Genomic DNA, 25,273 nt, shown 5'->3' with positions numbered 1-25,273 from the left:
GTGATAAGCGTAACTGTATCACTGAACTGTTCACTGTAACACACTCTCTGCTCTACCTTCCTAAAGAATCCTACTCCCATTATACTGTTTCGTACTACTGTTGATATTACCATAATACAAGCCCAAAATACGACCGTCCCGCCCCGCAGCAGCACCCATGGATAGAGACCTGCACCGGTGCCTGGTCACCTACACAGCCTTGTACGACGATCCCCAGTCGACATTCGAAACCTGTACTCGCCGGTGAACACAAGCCCACTCCACTGATCCAAGTTCTGTTTCACGTGTCCCCTTAGCCAATTTCTTCGCACTCCAAGGTTCCAGGTAGTTGTTTATTGTTGTTCGTAGTGGTGGCCTAGTGACCACATTGATCTAGTGGAACTGGCTACTTACTGACTGTGTCAAAGAGCCTCCATGTTGACACCAAACAGAGGGAGTACTTTTACAGATAGAGACTCCAGCCAAACACAAGCGGAACTGAGCCCACAGAGTTCTACCTCCATGATACAGAGGCACACATATGTGCCCCTGGATAGGACCAAAATTTCCTGCAGCTACTTCCTTAATTACTTTGGTGTCTCCCTCTTCCTGTCACTGTCATTTATGCAGCACTGCACGGACCTGTGAAAGTCGTTTGCTTCTATTCTAAATCAACTGCACTACATTCCTGCAAAAAACTGGGGAGCAAATGTAGACAAACAAAACAACGCTGCAATTTCTCTTGGTTATTGAGCTGTCGCATATTGTGCTATAGCATGGGAGAGTGGCACTCACACAGTTAAGACGTAAGGAGCCATGTTGACTATTAATGACATTGCTACAACAGCTCCCACTTAGGGGTTGCATGTTCTGTTAAATTTTGTCCCTGCTAATCTCACAATCAAGGATGCCAATGTGCTAATTCTTAAGACAGAGTGCTATAAGAATTCAGTCCAACTGAGTAAGGTAGCGTAGTATGGTCTTTCTTGTCAAGTAAGATCAAGATTCAGCCTCATCCAAATGGCACAGGAGAGACATGGCAACGTCTTGAAAACGTGGTATTATAGTGGAAGTGCTGCTCGTGATTATGGCGCCAAGGAGCAGACGGTGAGCCATGTTGTGGGGGAGCGCCCACTCCATGCCTTTGAACGCGGTCTGCTGTGCTTGTCCAATCATAGTTCTGGCTGCATGTTTGTATGTGAATTCTTGCATTTCATCAGAAACGATTAGTTCGCCAGAATATGTAAGCAGACTCGCATACCAGCCGTAATGTACGCCATAATTCCTGACACCTCGATTCGTCTCTAATGGGCTGGCGACCTCTATCAATGGGAAACGTGAAAGCTGGAGAAGTGCAAGTTGAGTTTAGTTTTCACTATTCTATTCTACAAAATACAGTCAAGTTTCATAATATCATCTGTGACATAAACTGACTCCATTTTATTTTGAAAGGTTGAACAACATGGTATGGAACATGACAACGCTGCAAACGGATGATCTGAGGCATCATATCCTGTCCCAGTCAGTGGATGCTGTTCGGTTCATCACAAGAGCGACGATCGGCAGGGTGAATTGTGAGAGGTGGCGTCATGTTCAGTTTGAGTGGAGGGATAAACCTGGTGAGTATATTATTTGGAAGTTCGTTATTGTTAAATAAAGCGCAATGTGCTCATTTAGGTTTTCTATAAAAACTCTCGTCGAAGTTAATCAACACATGGTGATGGAGTTGCACCACATTTGAAAATTCTGTCCTAATTAAAGTGCACAGAAATAAAAACATAAGAACTAAATAATAATCACACTGGAGAAAAGAAACAGTTATCTAATCACAACCGATTTCATCTAACAAGAGAAGATCACCAACCAGGTCTCATATACGAGACGCACACTTGCAAGGTGTGAGCCCCAGCTGTCTATGTCGCGCGGAGATTTGCGCCACGATTATGACTGAACGCAGTTAAGACCTTCTGACCACATAGCTTTTCAACGCCCGTGTACCACTTGTTTCTGGCACGCTCCGCTGCGTTCGCCCATTGTCGGAGCTCGAACTACTGTACGGTACGGTGAGTAAGAGGTTCGCGTTTATAGTGCCGGTGAACCGACAAGCGACAGTGTGGCACCTCCAGTAGCAGTATACAGTGACGGTCAAATTGCCACGTTTAAACGTCAAAGCTCGCGACAGTTGTGACCGGTAAGCGTCGTTATATGTGGCTATTCGACTAACTCTTACACGAGGCAAAAGAAACTCTACGAGCGTTTCTTTGTGCTACAATTTGTACCTTGTGATTTAGTTGCGGCAGTCATACAGAAGATCCGTTAAATGGAGAGAAGAATAGTTGATTGACGTTAGACTATTCTTTATGAGAGGATGGTGGTGACAATGATGACGATGCCCTTTCACCACGATCATTTTCGTCAAACAACTTCATTGGCACAATGCGACGGAGACGTAAAATCACGAACTGACTGTTTAGGAAGCTTGCTTTGAAGAGGTAATATTGTCAGATTTTACCTTGCATCTGTCCGTAACAGAGATCTGTGTGTGTGTGTGTGTGTGTGTGTGTGTGTGTGTGTGTGTGTTTTATAAAAAACTGCTGCAGAATATGTCCTAAAATATTGCTAAACGGTGTTGACCATATATGCACATGGCATTGAAATACTATCTGCCCGTATTGCTTACCCGTTTTTCATGTTAAATCACATGTGTTCTACTTGAAGAACAAAGTTTCGAGACGTGACCGGCTCCACACACGTCTTCCCACACTTGCGGCATGAAGCGGGTCTGAGGGCTCAGGACGTCACCCCGCTGCACAGTACTCTGCACTCGTGCGTCAGGCAGCTGCAGTGGGGCGGAGCCAGTGGCAGGCAACCTGCACCTACAGAACTTTAAAAACTCTGCATTCAAGACGTCTGAAATGAGTATTATCATAAGTGTGGCCATTTATTTTAAGAGAGGGCGGGTGTTTGGTATCTAGGGTTGAGATCTTGCAAGTGTACGTTTTTCTCCTTACAAAACAAGGTCGAGTTAGTTATGTTTACGTGGAAGGTTACAAGTAATAAACATGAAGGTTGAGGACAGATTTCATTCGATGTCAGATAAGGAGAGATCATGCTGACACAGGAGTAGAGCACACCACCTCTAGCCTCGACAAGGGCCTGAGTTGGCCGACAAGGAGAGTCCCCGAGTCTCTCCAGTTGTGTCGTGTTCAGCTGACGTCACTCAACAGGTCCCGTAGAGCCGCCAGATCGCAGCGACGTTGAGACCGCCGCTGTCGACACGCTGGTGCCAGACATCTCCTGTGAGGCTGAGACCGGATGGCTTAGCGGGCATGTCGGGATGCGGCAGGACGGCTGAGTGGTCATCCAGCCAGGAGCGTGTCCACGCGGTCTGTGAAGACGGCTGCTGTCTTGGGAGCGTCCCCAGGGTACTCAGCATGAAGGTAGCGCACAGATCCCGATTAAAAAATCACTATGCGATGTGATGCGATCTAGACTGCTCACTCACTGAACTTCAGCATAGATCTCTGACACGTGACGTTTTAACACTCCCGTTCATTGTCGTTGCGATAAAAGTGACAATGCACGAAGGTACTGTAACTTTTCCGAAATTTTTAGACCTTTAATGCCATACGCTACAGAGCGTACGGGGATCCACTACACGATGCCAACCCCAGCAGAACAAACACTAAGAGTCGCAAGAAACGACAGAGTCCGTATCCTTAGAAATAGTGTAAAGTGCGTTATAAAAAGTAGCGGAATTTGGCACATTGTGTACATTTATTTACTTCTTTATGCGTTTATTCCACCCGATAAAATTAAGGCATTCGTGCGCTCTCTTATATATAACCTGACATCTCAATGTGTCAACATTACGACATGCGAAGTACACGGGCAGCACACGGTAGTGATAATTATACTACTTCTGCTAATAACAACAACAACAACAATGGAGACACATAAGAACACACGTTTCTCTTGATGGGACATGCACAACTGTTGATACACATCCCAGTGATAAAACCAACTGCTGATGTACAATTTTGCAACTGTAGCAGGTATTATCACTGATGACAGAAATTAATGTATGGGGTTTAATAAATTCCACGTGTTATGCTTTATATCAGAATACACATACTACAAAAATTGTAGCTCTGCATCTTTAAGTTGACTTAGATGTAAATCAGTGTAACTATTTCAAACTGTGGATGCATTACTTTTACATGTTTGTTCGCCTTTCTTTTAACAAATTACATAGCGATAAAAATATCAAAACTTTACGTACTGCAATTACGTAACGTTATTGCTTCAGTACAAACAGTCATGATTGCACACGACGTTTGGCCTTGGAGCGGAGTGGAAGAGAGGGGAGTCCCTTTCTCTCTCCCTCTGTCGCTCTTTGTTTTAACTCGCAACCGTCGGTAGCTATAGAAAACTCTCGCTTCCCCACGGGAGGTATGCTTCGAAAAGGATCGAGGCACAGGAAAGTTCCATGTGAGGTTACGTTCTGGTGAGGCTCTTGTTAATACTCGTACTTCTGTATTTATGGGAACAATTGTCCGATTATCTATGTCTAGAAGTCGAAATCTATCTTTTCTAAATCCTGCTCTTCGATTGTGTGGCACACCTAGGGCCAGACATAAGCTCAGATGTCAGTTGAATTGCGATGAAGAGTGGATTGAAATTTAAGAGAATGGTCTTGAAGAACAAAATGCGGAAAGGAGTGGGACACTAAAGTGCAAAGCAAACACGAACTTCATTTGAATTTCTCTTGGGCTGTAGATATTACGTTGATGAATACCACACAGGCAGTTCATTTGAACAGAAATGGACACCTATGAAAAGGGCATCATAGAAATTGGACAAACAAAGATAGATATAAGGAGCTAACGGAAACGAATCCTTGGGAAACAGAAAAAAACACAGCAATTGATCAGCAAATCATTGGCGAAAGTGTCAACCAAGTATTATTGAAGTTGGCGTCTAGAATATACGAGAATGGTGGTATACCATTAGACACAACCATGAAGATAAGAGCAGAAGCTAGCAGGCCTATCGCACAACTAGCATAACACCTCATGTACGGAATTTGTCGACAAGACTAATATATACAGAGGAATGGAAAAGATAATAGAGAATATGATACATGACGATCATTTTGACTGTCAGAAGGCTAATAGCATGAGAGGGCGGTACGTCTGATATTGTGACTGATGAGAGAAACAAAACTTGGAAAATAAAATGGCCACATTCATAGGCCCTATAGACCTGGAAAAAGCATCCGGAAATGTAAACTTCTGCAAGATGTTCGAAATATTGACAAAAATGGGAGTAAGTTGCAAAGAAAGACGGGTGATACGTACAAGAACCAAGAGGAAACAATAAGGTTGCATGACGAAGAACAAAATACTGTCCCATCTTCCTACCAAAGCGTTTGGTATGTTCCATTCTTCACCAGTTCTGCTGAGAACCTCATCATTTTTTCTTTTATCAGTCCATCTAATTTTCGACATTCTTCTCTAGCACCACATCTCAAACGCTTCGATTCTCTTCCGTCCCGGTTTTCCCACTGTCCATGTTTCACTTTCATAGAATACTGTGCTCAAAACTTACACTCTCAGTTACTCGTCCTCAAACTAAAACCTACATTTGATTGGATAGATAAAAAAAATCTACTCACCCAGCTGCAGCAAGGCACACACATAAAAGACTGCTGTGATTGGTAGGCTTTCGGGCCAGTGGCTCCTTCTTCAGGTAGAAGGGTTGAAACGGAAGGAAGAAGGGTAAAGGAAAAGGACTGGAGAGGTCTAGGAAAAGGGGTAGATTTTGGGAAAGTCACCCAGAACTGTAGGTCAGGGGAGACTTACTGTACGAGATGAGAAGGGAAGACTAATTGTTGAGGACTGCATCGGACGAGATTTGAAAACCTAAGAGCTTAAAGGTGGAAGACAAGGTGATATGCATAACAGAGATTACTGCTAAAACATTGATCACAAGTTATTAAGAGTGAAAAGGTAAGCGCATTGTACATAACAGAGGTGGGATGGGGCGGTGAAAAATAGATGGGAATGACAATGAAAGATGCAGGAAACTGTAATGGAGTGAAGCAAAGAGTAGTTACAGTGATAAAAAGCTGGGTGGCGAGAACCAAGGACACGTTGTAGAGTTAGTTCTCACCTACAGAGTCCTGAGAAACTGGTGTCTGGGGGAGGAATCCAGGTGGTGAAACAGGCGCTGGTGTCACGAATGTCACGTTGTAGAGCATGCTCTGCAACAGGATATTGTGAGTTACCAGTATATACCCTCAGCCTATGGCCATTCATCCTAATTGATAATGTGATGGTAGTCATGCCTATGTAGAAGGCTAAACAGTGTTTACGTAGTAGCTGGTATATGACTTGTATCTTTTCGCAGCTGGCTCTCCCTTTGATAGAATATGTTTTGCCAGTTTTTTTTTTTTTTTTTTTTTTGGTCATCAGTCTACTGACTGGTTTGATGCGGCCCGCCACGAATTCCTTTCCTGTGCTAACCTCTTCATCTCAAAGTAGCACTTCCAACCTACGTCCTCCATTATTTGCTTGACGTATTCCAATCTCTGTCTTCCTCTACAGTTTTTGCCCTCTACAGCTCCCTCTAGTACCATGGAAGTCATTTCCTCATGTCTTAGCAAATGTCCTATCATCCTGTCCCTTCTCCTTATCAGTGTTTTCCACATACTCCTTTCCTCTCCGGTTCTGCGTAGAGCCTCCTCATTCCTTACCTTATCAGTCCACCTAATTTTCAACATTCGTCTATAGCACCACATCTCAAATGCTTCGATTCACTTCTGTTCCGGTTTTCCCACAGTCCATGTTTCACTACCATACAATGCTGTACTCCAAACGTACATCCTCAGAAATTTCTTCCTCAAACTAAGGCCGGTATTTGATATTAGTAGACTTCTCTTGGCCAGAAATGCCTTTTTTGCCATAGCGAGTCTGCTTTTGATATCCTTGCTCCGTCCGTCATTGGTTATTTTACTGCCTAGGTAGCAGAATTCCTTAACTTCATTGACTTCGTGACCTTCAATCCTGATGTTAAGTTTCTCGCTGTTCTCATTTCTACTACTTCTCATTACCTTCGTCTTTCTCCGATTTACTCTCAAACCATACTGTGTACTCATTAGACTGTTCATTCCGTTCAGCAGATCATTTAATTCTTCTTCACTTTCACTCAGGATAGCAATGTCATCAGCGAATCGTATCATTGATATCCTTTCACCTTGTACTTTAATTCCACTCCTGAACCTTTCTTTTATTTCCATCATTGCTTCCTCGATGTACTGATTGAAGAGTAGGGGCGAAAGGCTACAGCCTTGTCTTACACACTTCTTAATACGAGCACTTCGTTCCTGATCGTCCACTCTTATTATTCCCTCTTGGTTGTTGTACATATTGTATATGACCCGTCTCTCCCTATAGCTTACCCCTACTTTTTTCAGAATCTCGAACAGCTTGCACCATTTTATATTGCCGAACGCTTTTTCCAGGTCGACAAATCCTATGAAAGTGTCTTGATTTTTCTTTAGCCTTGCTTCCATTATTAACCGTAACGTCAGAATTGCCTCTCTCGTCCCTTTACTTTTCATAAAGCCCATCTGATCGTCACCTAGCGCATTGTCAATTTTCTTTTCCATTCTTCTGTATATTATTCTTGTAAGCAGCTTCGATGCATGAGCTGTTAAGCTGATTGTGCGATAATTCTCGCACTTGTCAGCTCTTGCCGTCTTCGGAATTGTGTGGATGATGCTTTTCCGAAAGTCAGATGGCATGTCGCCAGACTCTTATATTCTAGACACCAACGTGAATAGTCGTTTTGTTGCCACTTCCCCCAATGATTTTAGAAATTCTGATGGAATGTTATCTATCCCTTCTGCCTTATTTGACCGTAAGTCCTCCAAAGCTCTTTTCAATTCCGATTCTAATACTGGGTCCCCTATCTCTTCTAAATCGACTCCTGTTTCTTCTTCTATCACATCAGACAAATCTTCACCCTCATAGAGGCTTTCAATGTACTCTTTCCACCTATCTGCTCTCTCCTCTGCATTTAACAGTGGAATTCCCGATGCACTCTTAATGTTACCACCGTTGCTTTTAATGTCACCAAAGGTTGTTTTGACTTTCCTGTACGCTGAGTCTGTCCTTCCGACAATCATATCTTTTTCGATGTCTTCACATTTTTCCTGCAGCCATTTCTTCTTAGCTTCCCTGCACTTCTTATTTATTTCATTCCTCAGCGACTGGTACTTCTGTATTCCTGATTTTCCCGGAATATGTTTTTTAATTCCTCCTTTCATCAATCAACTGAAGTATTTCTTCTGTTACCCATGGATTCTTCGCAGCTACCTTCTTTGTACCTATGTTTTCCTTCCCAACTTCCGTGATGGCCCTTTTTAGAGATGTCCATTTCTCTTCAACTGTACTGCCTATTGCGCTATTCCTTATTGCTGTATTTATAGCCTTAGAGAACTTCAAACGTATCTCGTCATTCCTTAGTACTTCCGTATCCCACTTCTTTGCGTATTGATTCTTCCTGACTAATGTCTTGAACTTCAGCCTACTCTTCATCACTACTATATTGCGATCTGAGTCTATATCTGCTCCTGGGTACGCCTTACAATCCAGTATCTGATTTCGGAATCTCTGTCTGACCATGATGTAATCTAATTGAAATCTTCCCGTATCTCCCAGCCTTTTCCAAGTATACCTCCTCCTCTTCTGATTCTTGTACAGGGTATTCGCTATTACTAGCTGAAACTTGTTACAGAACTCAATTAGTCTTGCTCCTCTTTCATTCCTTGTCCCAATCCCATATTCTCCTGTAACCTTTTCTTCTACTCCTTCCCCTACAACTGCATTCCAGCCGCCCATGACTATTAGATTTTCGTCCCCCTTTACATACTGCATTACCCTTTCAATATCCTCATACACTTTCTCTATCTGTTCATCTTCAACTTGCGACGTCGGCATGTATACCTGAACTATCGTTGTCGGTGTTGGTCTGCTGTCGATTCTGGTTAGAACAACCCAGTCACTGAACTGTTCACAGTAACACACCCTCTGCCCTACCATCCTATTCATAACGAATCCTACACCTGTTATACCATTTTCTGCTGCTGTTGATATTACCCGATACTCATCTGACCAGAAATCCTTGTCTTCCTTCCACTTCACTTCACTGACCCCTACTATATCTAGATTGAGCCTTTGCATTTCCCTTTTTAGATTTTCTAGTTTCCCTACCACGTTCAAGCTTCTGACATTCCACGCCCAGACTCGCAGAACGTCATCCTTTCGTTGATTATTCAATCTTTTTCTCATGTTAGCCTCCCCCTTGGCAGTCCCCTCGCGGAGACCCGAATGGGGGACTATTACGGAATCTTTTGCCAATGGAGAGATCATCATGACACTTCTTCAATTACAGGCCACATGTCCTGTGGATACACGTTACGTGTCTTTAATGTAGTGGTTTCCATTGCCTTCTGCATCCTCATCTCGTTGATCACTGCTGATTCTTCCGCCTTTAGGGGCAATTTCCCACCCCTAGTACAAGATAGTGCCCTGAACCTCTATCCGCTCCTCCGCCCTCTTTGACAAGGCCGTTGGCAGAATGAGGCTGACTTCTTATGCCGGAAGTCTTCGGCCGCCAATGCTGATTATTTATCAAAATTTAGGCAGTGGTGGGGATCGAACCTGGGACCGAAGACGTTTTGATTATGAATCAAAGACGCTACCCCAAGACCACGGGAACTATATTTGCCAGTTACAGGGCTGTTATAGGAGTACACACGCTTGTTAACTCGAGATCAATGTTTTAGCAATAATCTCTGTCTTGTATATTACCCTATCGTCCACCTTTAAGCTCCCTGGATGCGGTTCCCAACATTCCTTCTCATCTTGTACGGTAAGTCTCCTCTGACCCACGGTTCTGGGTGACTTTCCCAAAATCTACCCCTTTTACCCCTTTTCCTAGACCTGTCCAGTCCTTTTCCTTAACCCTTTTTCCTTCCGTTTCAACCCTTTTACCTGCAGATGGAGCCACTGGCCCGAAAGCTTGACAATCACAACAGTTTCTATGTGTGTTCCGCCGCTGCTTCGTGAGTCGATTCTTTTATCTATCCTATTAAATAATTTTATCAATGATTGTTTGATTTCGTTGATACAAAACTGACAGTTGATGCTAGTTGACTTCGTTTGGCCATGAACATCCTCTTTGAATGTTCTTCTCTACTCTTTATGTTCTCTTTCATTTTTCCATTATGAGTTAGTTTGTCCTTGGTTAAAATGGCTCTGAGCACTATGGGACTCAACTTCTAAGGTCATTAGTCCCCTAGAACTTAGAACTAGTTAAACCTAACTAACCTAAGGACATCACACACATCCATGCCCGAGGCAGGATTCGAACCTGCGACTGTAGCAGTCTCGCGGTTCCAGACTGCAGCGCCTAGAACCGCACGGCCACTTCAGCCGGCTACTTTGTCCTCAAGGTAGCAGAATTCTTTCAGTTCGTCTTGATCCTCGTCTACAATTCTGACATTAAGTTGAACACTGATCTGATTTCTGCTAGACCTCATTAATTTAATCTTTCTTTGGTTTAGTCTTAATTCATAGAGTCTATCCATTAGATTGTTCATTCTACTCAACATCTCCTACTGTTACCTCTGACTTCCATTGAGAACAGCAATGACATCAGCTATTCCTGTCACTGATAACCTTTCAACATGAATTTTAATTCCATTTCTGAACCCCATTTTTAATTCCGTCACTGCTTCTTCGATGTACAGATTGAATGGTAGATGCGATAAGATGTATGTCTTTTACCTTTCCTATTGGTCTTCCTACTTTATCCTCTTGTTTGATGTACAAATTGCACGTAACCCTTCTTTCCCTAGAGGTTACACCCATTTTCCTTAGAGTTTTGGAAATCCTGCAACATTTTAAATTATCGTACGATTTTTATCTAACTACAAATCCTATGGACATGCCTAGATTTTCCTTAAGTCTCGCTTTAATCATCAATCGCCAACTGAAAAGTCCTTCGCTGATGGCTTTATCTTTCCTAAAACCAAATTGATCGTCATCTAGTACTTCCTCAATCTCCTTTTTTCTCTTATATACATATTCTTGTCAGCAACTTGAGTATGAGAGCTCTTTAGGTAATTGTGTGGATGTCATCGCACTTATGTGTCCTTGAACATACAGAACTATGTGAATGATATTTTCAAGAGATACTGATTGTTTATCTGTAGAACCAGTTTGAATAACAATTTGGCTTCCAAATTTCTGAACAATTTTCGAAATTCCGAAGAACTGTTCCATATGCCTTCCACATGATTTGATCGCGAGTCTTCCTAACCCCTGTTTGTTTCTGTGGGCTGGAGAGGTAGGCATCTCGACGACCGCTGCTTCCCGTGACGTCTCACGAGGCCACCTGAGGACGGAGCAGCGTCGACCTTACCGCCACAGGCAAAAGCGACTCCCGCCACTGAACTCCAAAGAACGCCCTACACTATGCTGCTTGTGGTGTGGTGTCAGTGGCAGCCACAGATCTCAACCCAGGTTACATCGGTCTGTCTGTGATGGCTGGTGAATTTCTCAGAACTCTGTTGTCTCCACCCCAAGCCGTGGCTATACATTCTGCAGTTGTTGCCCTACAGCCACATGCCACTGTAATGTGTCGGTACGATGCTCTCAAGTCCCTCATGCTGATGATTCGTTTTTTTTACAAAGTCATTAAGATGCACGTTCTTTGGACTTTCTCTTTTGCGATTTGCGATGAGTAATTCCAATAGCATTAGGAACATCGTGTACACACATCATTCTCCAACTGTAGCAATGTCTTTTTTGTACTGAAAATAGGCTCGCATAAGAATGAAATGCCAAAAATCTGGCACAGGCATAAAAATAATGCAGTATTTTTCTTAAAGACGTTGTGTCTGCCAATAACTGTAACATTATTTGTTTTCACGACTACATTTTCGATCCTATGCCCTTTACACAGGTATACAGCAATAACCGAAAAGTGAAGTGCAGATGGCATGTATAGAACGCCACTATCCTCCCATGCATGAGGCAGTTATATTACAACAAATGCTAGAAACTGTACGTCACTTGCATTGGGCCACTGGAGGTGTCAAAATTTACGAATCTTCTGACGTGTGTATATCTCACTGTTGTCTCTGCATGTTGAGTCTCCTAACTCCGAGTGTACATCTACTTTAGAGGAGCGTGAGGATCATAGTTATGGCATCAGGTAAATTTATTGTTACTGATGTTAACTTCACTAACATGAATTTCCTCAAATCACTGTTCATGTTGTTTATATGAGGTGCATTCAAGTTCTAAGGCCTCCGATTTTTTTTCTCCAGACTGGAAAGAGATAGAAACATGCGCATTGTTTTAAAATGAGGCCGCGTTCATTGTCAATACGTCCCAGAGATGGCAGCACCATACGGCAGATGGAATTTTACCGCCAGCGGCGAGAATGAGAACTGTTTTAAATACTTAAAATGGCGACGTTTTCCTTAACTGAACAGCATGCAATCATTTGTTTTCTGAAGTTGTGTGGTGTGAAACCAATTGAAATTCATCGACAGTTGAAGGAGACATGTGGTGATGGAGTTATGGATGTGTCGAAAGTGCGTTCGTGGGTGCGACAGTTTAATGAAGGCAGAACATCGTGTGAAAACAAGCCAAAACAACCTTGGGCTCGCACAAGCCGGTCTGACGACATTATCGAGAAAGTGGAGAGAATTGTTTTGGGGGATCGCCGAATGACTGTTGAACAGATCGCCTCCAGAGTTGACATTTCTGGGGGCTCTGTGCACACAATCCTGCGTGACGACCTGAAAATGCGAAATGTGTCATCCAGGTGGGTGCCACGAATGCTGACAGACCACCACATGGCTGCCCGTGTGGCATGTTGCCAAGTGATGTTGTCGCGCAACGACAGCATGAATGGGACTTTCTTTTCGTCGATTGTGACAATGGATGAGACGTGGATGCCATTTTTCAATCCAGAAACAAAGCGCCAGTCAGCTCAAAGGAAGCACACAGATTCACCGCCACCAAAAAAATTTCGGGTAACCGCCAGTGCTGAAAAAATGATGGTGTCCATGTTCTGGGACAGCGAGGGCGTAATCCTTACCCATTGCGTTTCAAAGGGCACTACGGTAACAGGTGCATCCTACGAAAATGTTTCGAAGAACAATTTCCTTCCTGCACTGCAAGAAAAACGTCCGGGAAGGGCTGCGCGTTTGCTGTTTCACCGAGACAACGCACCCGCACATCGAGCTAACGCTACGCAACAGTTTCTTCGTGATAACAACTTTGAAGTGATTCCTCATGCTCCCTACTCACCTGACCTGGCTCCTAGTGACTTTTGGTTTTTTCCAACAATGAAAGACACTCTCCATGGCCGCACATTCACCAGCTGTGCTGCTATTGCCTCAGCGATTTTCCAGTGCTCGAAACAGACTCCTAAAGAAGCCTTCGCCGCTGCCATGGAATCATGGCGTCAGCGTTGTGAAAAATGTGTACGTCTGCAGGGCGATTACGTCGAGAAGTAAGGCCAGTTTCATCGATTTCGGGTGAGTAGTTAATTAGAAAAAAAATCGGAGGCCTTAGAACTTGAATGCACCTCGTACGACAACTGAGGTGGTTGGTGTGGAACATATTCACAAGTCGTTTCTTCTTTGCTCTTAGCAGTGATTGTACATGCCACAGCAAACGTTTTATACCAGAGTATCTTAATATCGTGTTTACATTTGTTAACAAAATTTGGCATTCTGTTTACGATACAAGCATTTGATGTAAAGAAATAAGATAAGACATTTCTTTATTGTGATAGTGCATAATTGTACGTATGGTATCCTTCGTCAGAGGCTTACAGTAGCTTGGCTGCTCATAAAAACATGGCGGTAATAATCATATATATATATATATATATATATATATATATATATATATATATAATTTTACATGTGTATTCTTTGTACCACATTAATATCACAAAAGTATAAATCGCATTCACAACTTTCGTACATGAATTGATCTGATGGACAAATAAAAAGAAAAAGGAGTACAAAAAGTGAGATAGAAACATGTGATGGGATACTTGTCACCAATTACAGAACATTATGTGTATCATCATGTAATTGTAAAATGTACTGTTAATATGTAAGGTACTGTACCAGTACAAATGTAGTCATACATTTCGACGGTCCTTAGAAAGTTTAGGCAGAGAATGGCTTTTTCAGCTACATTTGCAAAACACCTTATTCAATTTTTTACTGAATTACTAAAATATATTACTTATGTTAAAATAAATACATCCTAAATATAAAAACGTTGATGAGTGGACATAATTCTTCCTCATTTCCAAACATATCATACAACTTACGGGAAACGTTGTAAAGACTACTCATATTATAAAACTAGCATAGACACGATTCTGTGCAAATCGTTATGTCCTATGCTTGTCAGTAAGTCAAGGTGAAATAGCCAAACTATACATCCTCATTTGTGTTACTTTCTTTTATTAGCACATAAAACTTACTGGAATTTATCTCGAGATCCCTTATTTCTTAAATCTGTCTTATTGCTGGGCAAGTCGTGTAGGTCATTTTTAAAATAGTTGTATATTTCCACTTCTTCAGATATTTTGAAACTTCTACCCTTAGGCAATGTATCAAGAATTTTTATGACTGGATTTACGTTAGGTGATGGTACTCCTCTCTCTTTGCCAGATGTGCTTTTTAAATTTGTCACTGGAATATGAGCTTTGTAACGTCCGGTCAAGATGTCCGTGCTGTAACTCATATGATTACTGACATTGTATATTGATCTAGTTTCAAAAGGTAAATGCTACCTGCATACACTGTGTGGGGGCAGAAAGTGAAAGCTGTGCTTCTACAGAAATCTGATCCACTGGCTTGTTCACCAGTCCATCGTCTCCCGTCTTGTGCAGAACTGCAGGCCCAGGCGGCTGTTTACCGGGAACGCCTCTCCAGCTACTGGCGGGACTTGGCGCAGCTGCTCTCATTCGGTGCGACGCACGCCTCGCAGCTGTTGGTTCCCCTCGCATTCGAACGAATGGTAAGTGGAGTTTTTTCCTCCTCTTATAAACTGTATTATACGTACAGGGGGTGAGAAAATGACACACACCACCTGGTCAGTTCTTGGAGAGTGTTTCCCAGTATACCTTCTTCACACTGTAGCTATCTTTGGCTCTCCAGTTCTAATACTAACCATCTGGAAAAATTCTGAACCAACCTCTACTTCTGTGAGCCTTTTGGGGCTATGATACAGGGAGGCTAAGCTCGGAATGGTTAGAGATCGAAGAAAATCGTCTGTATCTTTCTTTTTTCGTATTTGCTAGCTACTTCTTTAACAGATTCAGATAACTTTGCATCCAATCCTGCTTTACAAGCTGAAGCATGTTAGCTTCATATTTAGTGGAGAGTGGTCTAGAGTCTCAGTGTGGCATTTCAAGTCCCCATCAGCATCTTCTCTTCCTAAGAATCTCTACTCCATATGGAAGGCCTATAAAATTACTTCTGCTCAACATGGAGGTTCGTCAACTTCAAATCTCGTAATGAACCTGTATACATACCACATAATTCATACATTTCGACACAACTGTTCAACGTCTTCCCACCTTAACATTCACGTGACCATTTCCCAGGACTCCATGACAAGACGATAGCGCAGCTGACACTTGTGGCTCTACGCCATTGGTGGCCCCCTGTGCTCACCACTGCCAGCCAGCACGGCAATGCCCCAGCCGCCGCAGCCACAGAGGACGCGCGTCAATAACGAAAACCTGCAGTTGAGGTCCACCAGTTAGCGTGTGTTGCGTCTGCGAGTGGCTTTGTTAAAGGCACTGCGATACTACAGTCACAACCAGAACATTTTATGACTATGTCAAGGCCAATGAAAATCTCTGTCGGACTAACCTGAAACCGGATGCTGCTTTCTGAGAGCATTCATCTCAGTCGTTAGCCTTTCTGCACGTGTCTCGTGGCCTAACTCGAACCATTATCGAGTCTGAATTCTCTGTCTATGATTTATGAACACTACCACCAGTGATTTTCGCACTACCGAGAATAAAAGCTATGTGGTCTTAACACATACACTGGACTCGCATTCGGGAGGACGACGGTTCAATCCCGTGTCTGGCCATTCTGATTTAGGGCACGGCCGACTTCCTTCCCCATCCTTCCCTAATCCGATGAGACCGATGACCTCGCTGTCTGGTCTCCTTCCCCAAACCACCCAACCTTAACACATAGAATGGCCACTGTGCATTATGACTGTTTGGATTGTGACAGTAGTATACATGGAAAGCAAAAGGACGCACTATGATCTGTGTCTTTGTGTAGCTTTTTGTGGCGTATGTAGCAACGTGCCAGTCCCGAAAGAATCGTGTGAGCCTGATTTTGGATCCTTTGAGAAGAGAATTAGGCGATACCTGCTTTAGTGAACTGAAAAGGCTCTGGGTACATTAAATCTTTTTCCTATAAATATTACGGATGTTTTCTGGATGATAATTTCAAAGATTGATAGTTGCGGGTTCCATATTTAAGAATGGTTTCTGCCGTCCTGTCATTGCATCTTGTTTTCGATACCATCATCCATGCATTTCACTGCAGCAAAGGCAATTTACCTGATACGTATCCAATATTTTGTAGAGTTAGTACCTCACAGCTTCCGAGAATGTTTAAAGGACGACTTCTTTATTACTTTCGCGGTGCAGCTACGCTTCGTTGATCATACACTGCACCTGCTTAGGAAAACTGTAATTGCGAAAAGTTATTCCGTGAAACCAATGTGGTACAGATAGTTTCGATTTAAAGACACACTTTGCTTTCTGAATGAAACTTAAGTCTTCAGACAGTTGCAGCAGTCTTGAGGTATTCGTATTCGAGATAATTCCAACCCTGGTAACTGGGCTCTCACATAATACTGTGTACAAATATGTATGTATGTATGTATAGTCAGAATAGTTCAAATGTCTCTGAGCACTATGGGACCTAACTTCTGAGGTCATCAGTCCCCTAGAACTTAGAACTACTTAAACCTAACTAACCTAAGTACATCACACACATCGATGCCAGAGGCAGGATTCGAACCTGCGACCGTAGCAGTCGCGCGGTTCCAGACTGAAGTGTTTAGTACCGCTCGGCCACACCAGCCGGCATAGATTAGGTCTAGATGGCAGAAAGCGCAGTGGCCCCATCGCAAGGACGACCGATTCAACGTATTGGAAGGTGCCGATTCAAAAGTGTGCACCACCTTCCAATTCACTGCTCCTGCACAACGAGGGAAATTCTGAATTTTATTTTTCGTTTTCTGTACTGCTTATCGACGTATCGGTAAGAGTCGACTGCAGCCACGTGTCACCACTACAGTGATTTTGGGTCGGTCCGTACGCCGGGCCCCCTACTGTGTGGACTCGGCCCGTGTCCCCCGCTGGCCTCCCTCGCCCTGTGTTGTTGTGACGCCCACAGCCGGGCTGTCGGAAGTGGGAAGCGGCTCAGACCGCTAACGGGATGTTAGCTGTCCGCTGACCGCGAACCGCACGCTGTCACAGCGAGGACGTGACGCACGTCCCACACACACACACACACGTAAACGCGTGCAGTATTCCTGACGCACATCCGCAAAGCTCTACTTACGCAAATAAGAATTGGAGGCGATAAATCGCGATCCCGTCTAGAACCGGTCGGCCATGTATGTATGTATGTAAATTTAAAAAATATTTTTTCGAAAAGGATTTCTTTTTTCTCTGGCACCTGCCATCAATATAAAACTGATAAAGGAGGTATTTCATGCAAAAAATATGAAAAAGAAGAACAACTGTATTGTGAAAACAACTGAAAGCTTTTTAATTTCCATTTTTTCTCGCATTTGTGATATACGTAACAGTTTTGTTATTTCGTAATTGATTCATTACAATATACACATTCTTTTGTGAATAAGGTAATTTTTTAATTTCCAATGTCTATTAAACACTTATTAGTAACTCAGAGAGAAAGAGAGAAGTTTTCAGTGTGTACATACATAGAACAGCAACAGCAATGGCAGCTCAAAAACAATTCACACACACAAACACACACACACACACACACACACACACACGCGCACACACACATGGATGCACGCAGTGTGCAATGAAACATTCATGATCTCAAACATGCAGTCAAAACTGTGACAAACAGTTCATCAAACTATTCCACACACACCCAGTAAAGTGGAACACCTTTTTACCAACAAATAAACCCACCCAGACACATCAGTAAATAGTCTGGGTGCAGCAGATTTCCACACCTATGCCCCCCGATGAACCACTTGTGATCGTCATAGGACACCCCTGCTTCCAGCTGGAATTGCAGTATATACCTCAGTATAACCTCAATCGAAAGGTCTCCTGATAAGCATTTGTGGTGCAGCGCCAATGCCCTAGAGGAGACACCTGTTGAAGTCCCTGAACGTGAAAGTCTTTCAGGCTGTGCAATTCACCGTGTTTGTCATGCAGACTTGTGGGATAGTCCAGCTCTACCTCTAGGACATATCCCTCAACAGCATCAGCAGCCACATATTTGATCGCTTTCCTCAGTCTGGTCATTTCCCCTTTGGACATCGATGAGAGCCCTTGAAAAGGGAGACTTTGTTGCACGGTTTGCCTTTAGAGACAGTTTACATCCAGGTACAGGATGAAACTGAAAGCGTCAGAAAACCTATACTCCCCCTCGATTATTTGCAAGTTATTTGCCTTGGCATACCTACGCACACATTGGCAAAGTCACTCGTGGACCGCATGTTCCAGGAAGACATGCATCTCAACGTTGGTCAAGAATTCGCTGCTGGCTTGTGTCTTTCTTAACATGGCATCCCACGAAATCTCAGCCATAGACTACAAAACTTCTCGAAGATGTTGGCGGTCAGATGTACATTGGTGTTCACCATTTTATATGTTCTGATAAATCAGAGATGCCGAAGTCCTGCTGTTCATTCACCAAGTGCCCGTTCTTTCCATTCATTATGGAAATGCCTCTTAGTTTACTAGAGAATCCAGATATTCGTATGGAAAGACCCCTTCTCCGTCACAAGTTGAAACTCTTGAAACTCTACATCATCGAGATAAGTGGCTCCCTTTGCTAAGAATATCTTCAGGACGCGTTGGTTCAGCAAATTTCTAAAGAGACTTGAGCATGAAGCGTTGTGAATCCAGGAAGTTGTGTGATCCTCTTTGAAGCGGCATGTATTTGTCAACGGTGTCAGCAATGACACTGATCTTATCATCCTTCAACTCAGACTCGTCAAAGTGTTGAACTAGAAAGTGGGCATCATGCTCACTGAAATTGTGGAAAAGATGGCTGTGTACTGTGGCAGTTAGTACTTAAAGATACATGGGTTGTCACCTGCACTCTACCGTTACATGGCAACAGTCTCTACAGGGAGCTTCCTCACCTCTGTCCAGTCACAGTCCGCAGATATAACCATCAGCTGCCTGCTTGTACAGTGCATCATTCTCCTTCACGTTGGTCATGAGGACGTTTTCACTATAAATGTTATAAACATCCCGTACAAGACTTTCAAGCTCAGTGAGCAGCCATCTCGCACTATTCCCTTGACATAAGATTTTAATTTTAGTGCACAGAACTTGATGGGTAGCCACATATCATATGCATCATTTTGTGGCAGTGATATGGGAGGCAGAGGCACCACGTTCACACTGTACCACAGGAGCTAGGAGGCACTCTAAATCGACGTAAACGACAAAGGTAGTGGTGGTTAGTGTTTAACGTCCCGTCGACAACGAGGTCATTAGAGACGGAGCGCAAGCTCGGGATAGGGAAGGATTGGGAAGGAAATCGGCCGGGCCCTTTCAAAGGAGCCATCCCGGCATTTGCCTGAAACGATTTAGGGAAATCACGGAAAACCTAAATCAGGATGGCTGGAGACGGGATTGAACCGTCGTCCTCCCGAATGCGAGTCCAGTGTGCTAACCACTGCGCCACCTCGCTCGGTAAACGACAAAGGGACAGAAGTGTTGGTGAGAGGCATTCTTAAACTTCGCCGGCCGCGGTGGTCTCGCGGTTCTTGGCGCGCAGTCCGGAACCGTGGGACTGCTACGGTCGCAGGTTCGAATCCTGCCTCGAGCGTGGATGTGTGTGATGTCCTTAGGTTAGTTAGGTTTAAGTAGTTCTAAGTTCTAGGGGACTGATAACCACAGCAGTTGCGTCCCATAGTGCTCAGAGCCATTTGAACCATTCTTAAACTTCGAGAACCGTTTATCCTTGATAAGCATTTCCACACCTATTGTTTCCTGGCTGAAGCAGTCAATCAGGTGTCTTTCAAAATACATGCTCTTGGTAAACGACTTGATACATCTACAGCAAAAAATCGTGCATCTTTTTTGTTTTCATTTCAGAAGAACGTAGGTGGGACATGCATTTTATCCCAACGTTGTGTTACTTATCGTCTTCAGAGATTAGCAGCAGGTCTACACTTTTTGGATGTTTCTCTGCTAATATGGACATGAAGAGGGGACCACCTAATTTACGCTCGACTTCTTTGTCGATGTGCCATACAGCGTGTCAATGTTTGTCTTCTTCTTATGGCTTTCCTACATTCGGCCATAAACGAGAAATTAGAACGTCAGTGGACATCTGGTGTTTGTTGTGTATCTGTATGCCCTGTATTTTTTGGTTAATTTCTATCATTCGTGAGAAGCAACCATGGAAATCAATTTAAATTCCTGTCGTCATGGTTCTGGGCATTAGGACATGCTTTTTGTTAGCAGTATATACGTTTGAAGAGAGATGTGACTGGACCCCACAATAAGTCGATCAAAATCTTATGAACATAAATCAAGGCAGAGCATACAGCTGAGTGTCTTACAGGACTCCCTTTCCTGCATCTCAGAAAAGTGACTCAGTATGACCACTCTGGTATCGACTCACCCCATGATGTCACGACAGCTCTCCCCCTAACTTGGACAATGCTCTTCCCCTCAACAACACGTCGAACTCCTAATAACTCTGCACACGAGAAGGAGAAAGAGACGCAGTTGATAAGTATATAAGGAAGGAGAAATAAAAATCCGTATTCGTATAATAATTATAATAAATTCTGAGTACTTACAAGTAAAACTGTTGTTATGATCATTACTGGAATACACTTCCAGCAACTCATCATCAGTGGGCATGTTTATCATTAAGGGCATATCCCACATGGGTACTAGAGGAGGTGTATGACGTCGGTAGGTGAATGTGTCTGAAAGAATATGGACAAACCCAAACGAAAACACAGGTGCTAAAGAACTAGTAGCTGGTGGTCGTGTCAAAACACCGATATTCGCATTGAGAACATCTACAAACTAGAGCATCTGAAAAATAACAAACAAAACATTTTATACTGTAGAATAATCGATATCTGCGTCTGAACAATCGAAGTCGTTCCCCAGAGATCATCATCATCGTCATCATCATTATCAGCTGCTGGGTTCAGATCCCACAGCGAGTAACGCCTGCTCACAGCTAGGAAAGAAGAAGTAGAACCCATAAGACTCACTTACACTACTAGCCATTAAAATTGCTACACCAAGAAGAAATGCAGATGATAAACGGGAATTCATTGGACAAATATATTATTCTAGAACTGACAGTGATTACATTTTCATGGAATTTCGGTGCGTACATCCTGAGAAATCAGTACCCAGAACAACCACCTCTGGCCGTAATAACGGCCTTGATACGTCTGGGCATTGAGTCAAATAGAGCTTTGATGGCGTGTACAGGTACAGCTGCCCATGCAGCCTCAACACGATACCACAGTTCATCAAGAGTAGTGACTGGCGTATTGTGACGAGCCAGTTGCTCGGCCACCATTGAGTAGACGTTTTCAATTGGTGAGAGATCTGGAGAATGTGCTGGCCAGGGCAGCAGTCGAACATTTTCTGTATCCAGAAAGGCCCGTACAGGACCTGCAACATGCGGTCAGTAATTGTCCTGCTGAAATGTAGGATTTCGCAGGGATCGAATGAAGGTAGAGCCACGGGTCGTAACACATCTGCAATGTAACGTCCACTGTTCAAAGTGCCGTCATTGCGAAAAAGAGGTGACCGAGACGTGTAACCAATGGCACCCCATACCATCACGCCGGGTGATACGCCAGTATGGCGATGACGAATACACGCTTCCAATGTGCGTTCACCGTGATGTCGCCAAACACGGATGCGACCATCGCAATGCTGTAAACAGAGCCTGGATTCATCCGAAAAAATGACGTTTTGTCATTCGTGCACCCAGGTTCGTCGTTGAGTACACCATATCAGGCGCTCCTGTCTGTGATGCAGCGTCAAGGGTAACCGCAGCCACGGTCTCAGAGCTGATAGTCCATGCTGCTGCAAACGTCATCGAACTGTTCGTGCAGATGATTGTTGTCTTGCAAACGTCCCCATCTGGACATGGCTGCACGATCCATTACAGCCATGCGGATAAGATGCCTGTCATCTCGACTGCTAGTGATACGAGGCCGTTGGGATACAGCACGTCGTTCCGTATTACCTTCCTGAACCCACCGATTCCATATTCTGCTAACAGTCCTTGGATCTCGACCAACGCGAGCAGCAATGTCGCGATACGATAAACCGCAATCGCGATAGGCTACAATCGGACCGTTATCAAAGTCGGAAACGCGATGGTGCGCATTTCTCCTCCTTACACGAGGCATCATAACAACATTTCACCAGGCAACGCCGGTCAACTGCTGTTTGTGTATGAGAAATCGGTTGGAAACTTTCCTCATGTCAGCACGTTGTAGGTGTCGCCACCGGCGCCAACATTCTGTGAATGCTCTGAAAAGCTAATCATTTGCATATCACAGCATCTTCTTCCTGTCGGTTAAATTTCGCGTCTGTAGCACGTCATCTTCGTGGTGTAGCAATTTTAATGGCCAGTAGTGTATAAACAAAACACTATAGAAAATATGTATACTTGCTTTCATCCTCAGCCAAGGTGACCATGATGAATGACATCACACCGTCGTCGGTAAACAGTGACAACAGTGCGGCGTCATCATTGTTATCCAACGTGCGTGGCCATGACTGCAGTCACCATCGTCGTCACGGATACCGCACGAGCGCTTGACTCCGATATCAGGGCTGGCTGGCAGTCGGAGAGAGAGCAAGACTCGGGTCGCCCTCCGCAGGGCTGTTTACAAAACCCTTCAGCCACGCAGCGTGCGCTGATCAGCAATTCAAGTCGCAATCCATCACGCTTCTTCTCTCACCACTAACATTACTTACACATAGCGCATTGCGACAGTGCCCAGCGTGTTGGTACACATTTGAACATGCCTCTCTCAACTTGCTACTACTCTCACTACTTACCAAGCGTGGACGCAAGGCAGCACGAACGGGTTTATTTCTCATAAGAAGAAGAACTTCCACATATTAAACGAGTGGGATTGTGCTGTGACAGAAATGCGCGAAATGGAATATGCTGGCTGCAAGTAGCTGCTGATCGGCTACGTTTTGAGTGACACATTGCAGAAACTTGGGAAATCATCTCGACAGTTCTCCAAAAAGAGTGTAGATGTCACCTGGTAAATAAACATAGCTGACAAAAGAACTGTAAAAAATGAGCTCATTGTGCACTGTACACAGCAAATTTTTATTAAGAAAATAATATTTGCACATATCTACAACACAAGTAGAACCATTTTTCTCTCCAGCACCATACACTTGCTTAAGGTGTCTGACTGACATACAGTTGAATGATTCCAAATTCAGGATGGCAGTGTTCTTGAAAATATCCCACATTCATACCACCACCTCACGACCTTTGACGTGCATGACGCTCTCTCTCTGATCACAGTTTCGGAGTGATGTCAACATATCCTCATAGGTCATTCCTGTATCGTGGCGGCTACTGCGATAGTGGAATCGAGTCAATCACGCTAGTGTCTTCCAAGACATGTCACACTTTATTGTTCTGAGCAGCTGGGCAGAAGTGACAACTGTGTAGAAACTTGTCGAAACACAGACTGAGTCGATGCGTGTGACAACAGCTACACCTTTAATCATCTTTAAACATGAAGTGGCAGCACTCGTCGTGGAGGCCTCGCCCGTGAGCACCAATGTTGTACCAGGAGGCAGGCAGCTTGGACCCTGGCCAGCAGGTGTTCAGCTGTATGTACAGGTGTTTCGTACACCTACATCTTGGCATAACCTCAGAGAATGAGGTCTAGGGTTGTAAGATCCAGCGATCGCAATGGCCATCAGAGAGGACCCCCCCTTTCCAGTCCTACAATGAGTGTGAGTATTCTTCAGGTGCTTGGTGCTTGCAAACATTAACATCAAAGTGGGATGATCTTGGATAATGCCCTAAAATACGTTGACTGAGAATCTTTGCTGTTGGCCTCCGATATGGGTGGCGTGGGTGTTGTCCTCATTCTAGATCTGCCTGTTTGGCTTTTGAAAACAACATCACGGATGAATGAGGCCTCATCCACAAACAATACAAACTGTATGAAATTGGACAGTACAGCGCTGTCAACGATACTGGATTGACACAAGCAGACATAGGGCTCAAAATCCGATCGTCCCAGTGCTTGCACATTTCATCTTTGATTACTCATTGTGCACTGTACACAGCAACACACCTCACCATGAACACGACACAAGCTATCTGATGCAATGGACAGCTGACAGCAGGGTCAGTGGTGTGCTTGCGGCACAGGTTAATGCTCCACTGCGATGCTTGAGTGGTACGAGCCTAGTTGTGCACAGTAGGTCCGTTTGGTGGTCAGGTGTGTACACTGTTTATCAGCTGCTACTGTTCGAGTGCACAACGGACACCCGAGATCTTTGCAAGAGTGTGAAGAGCTGCAGGCATCATTGCAATACATGCGTTCATTCAGACTGACAGTCGTTGCTTTGAAGAATTGCTGTGAGCTACATTGTTGTTAGGTGGTGTATGCTGTGTATGTCCTTAACATAATAAATATGCACTTTCGAGTATTGGTTCCCTATCTCAATATAATCTATTGTGGAACCACTGTCACCAGTTTCAGTGTGACCCAAAAGGATTGGGAACGCCACGTACAGAGAACAAGAGCAGTTCTGTCCCACTTCTCTCAGACTCTCCCGACGGCACCCATGTCTGTGGTGGGCACTCACCTTCCAGAACAACATACTGGGTGATGCTAGGGTACATAGAAGAAAGGAAAACAGAATGGGCAAATGCGAG

General features: G+C 43.9%; 1 protein-coding gene across 1 annotated transcript in view; it reads left to right on the top strand.

The window, feature by feature from the left end:
- Nucleotides 1–999: 999 nt before the first annotated feature.
- LOC126442774 (uncharacterized) overlaps nucleotides 1,000–25,273 on the top strand; it is a gene marked incomplete at its 3' end in the record, with an annotated part of 64,338 nt that continues 40,064 nt past the window's right edge. Inside the window, exons 1-2 of the mRNA XM_050090804.1 lie at nucleotides 1,000–1,086; nucleotides 14,931–15,110. Coding sequence (XP_049946761.1) covers nucleotides 1,000–1,086; nucleotides 14,931–15,110 — 267 coding nt within the window. The remainder of the gene's footprint in view (nucleotides 1,087–14,930; nucleotides 15,111–25,273) is intronic.

Source organism: Schistocerca serialis, unplaced genomic scaffold, assembly GCF_023864345.2.
Source record: "Schistocerca serialis cubense isolate TAMUIC-IGC-003099 unplaced genomic scaffold, iqSchSeri2.2 HiC_scaffold_1406, whole genome shotgun sequence".
NCBI classification, from domain to species: Eukaryota; Metazoa; Arthropoda; class Insecta; order Orthoptera; family Acrididae; genus Schistocerca; species Schistocerca serialis.
Note: the sequence above shows the minus strand (reverse complement) of the source record. Positions and strands in the feature narration are given on the sequence as shown.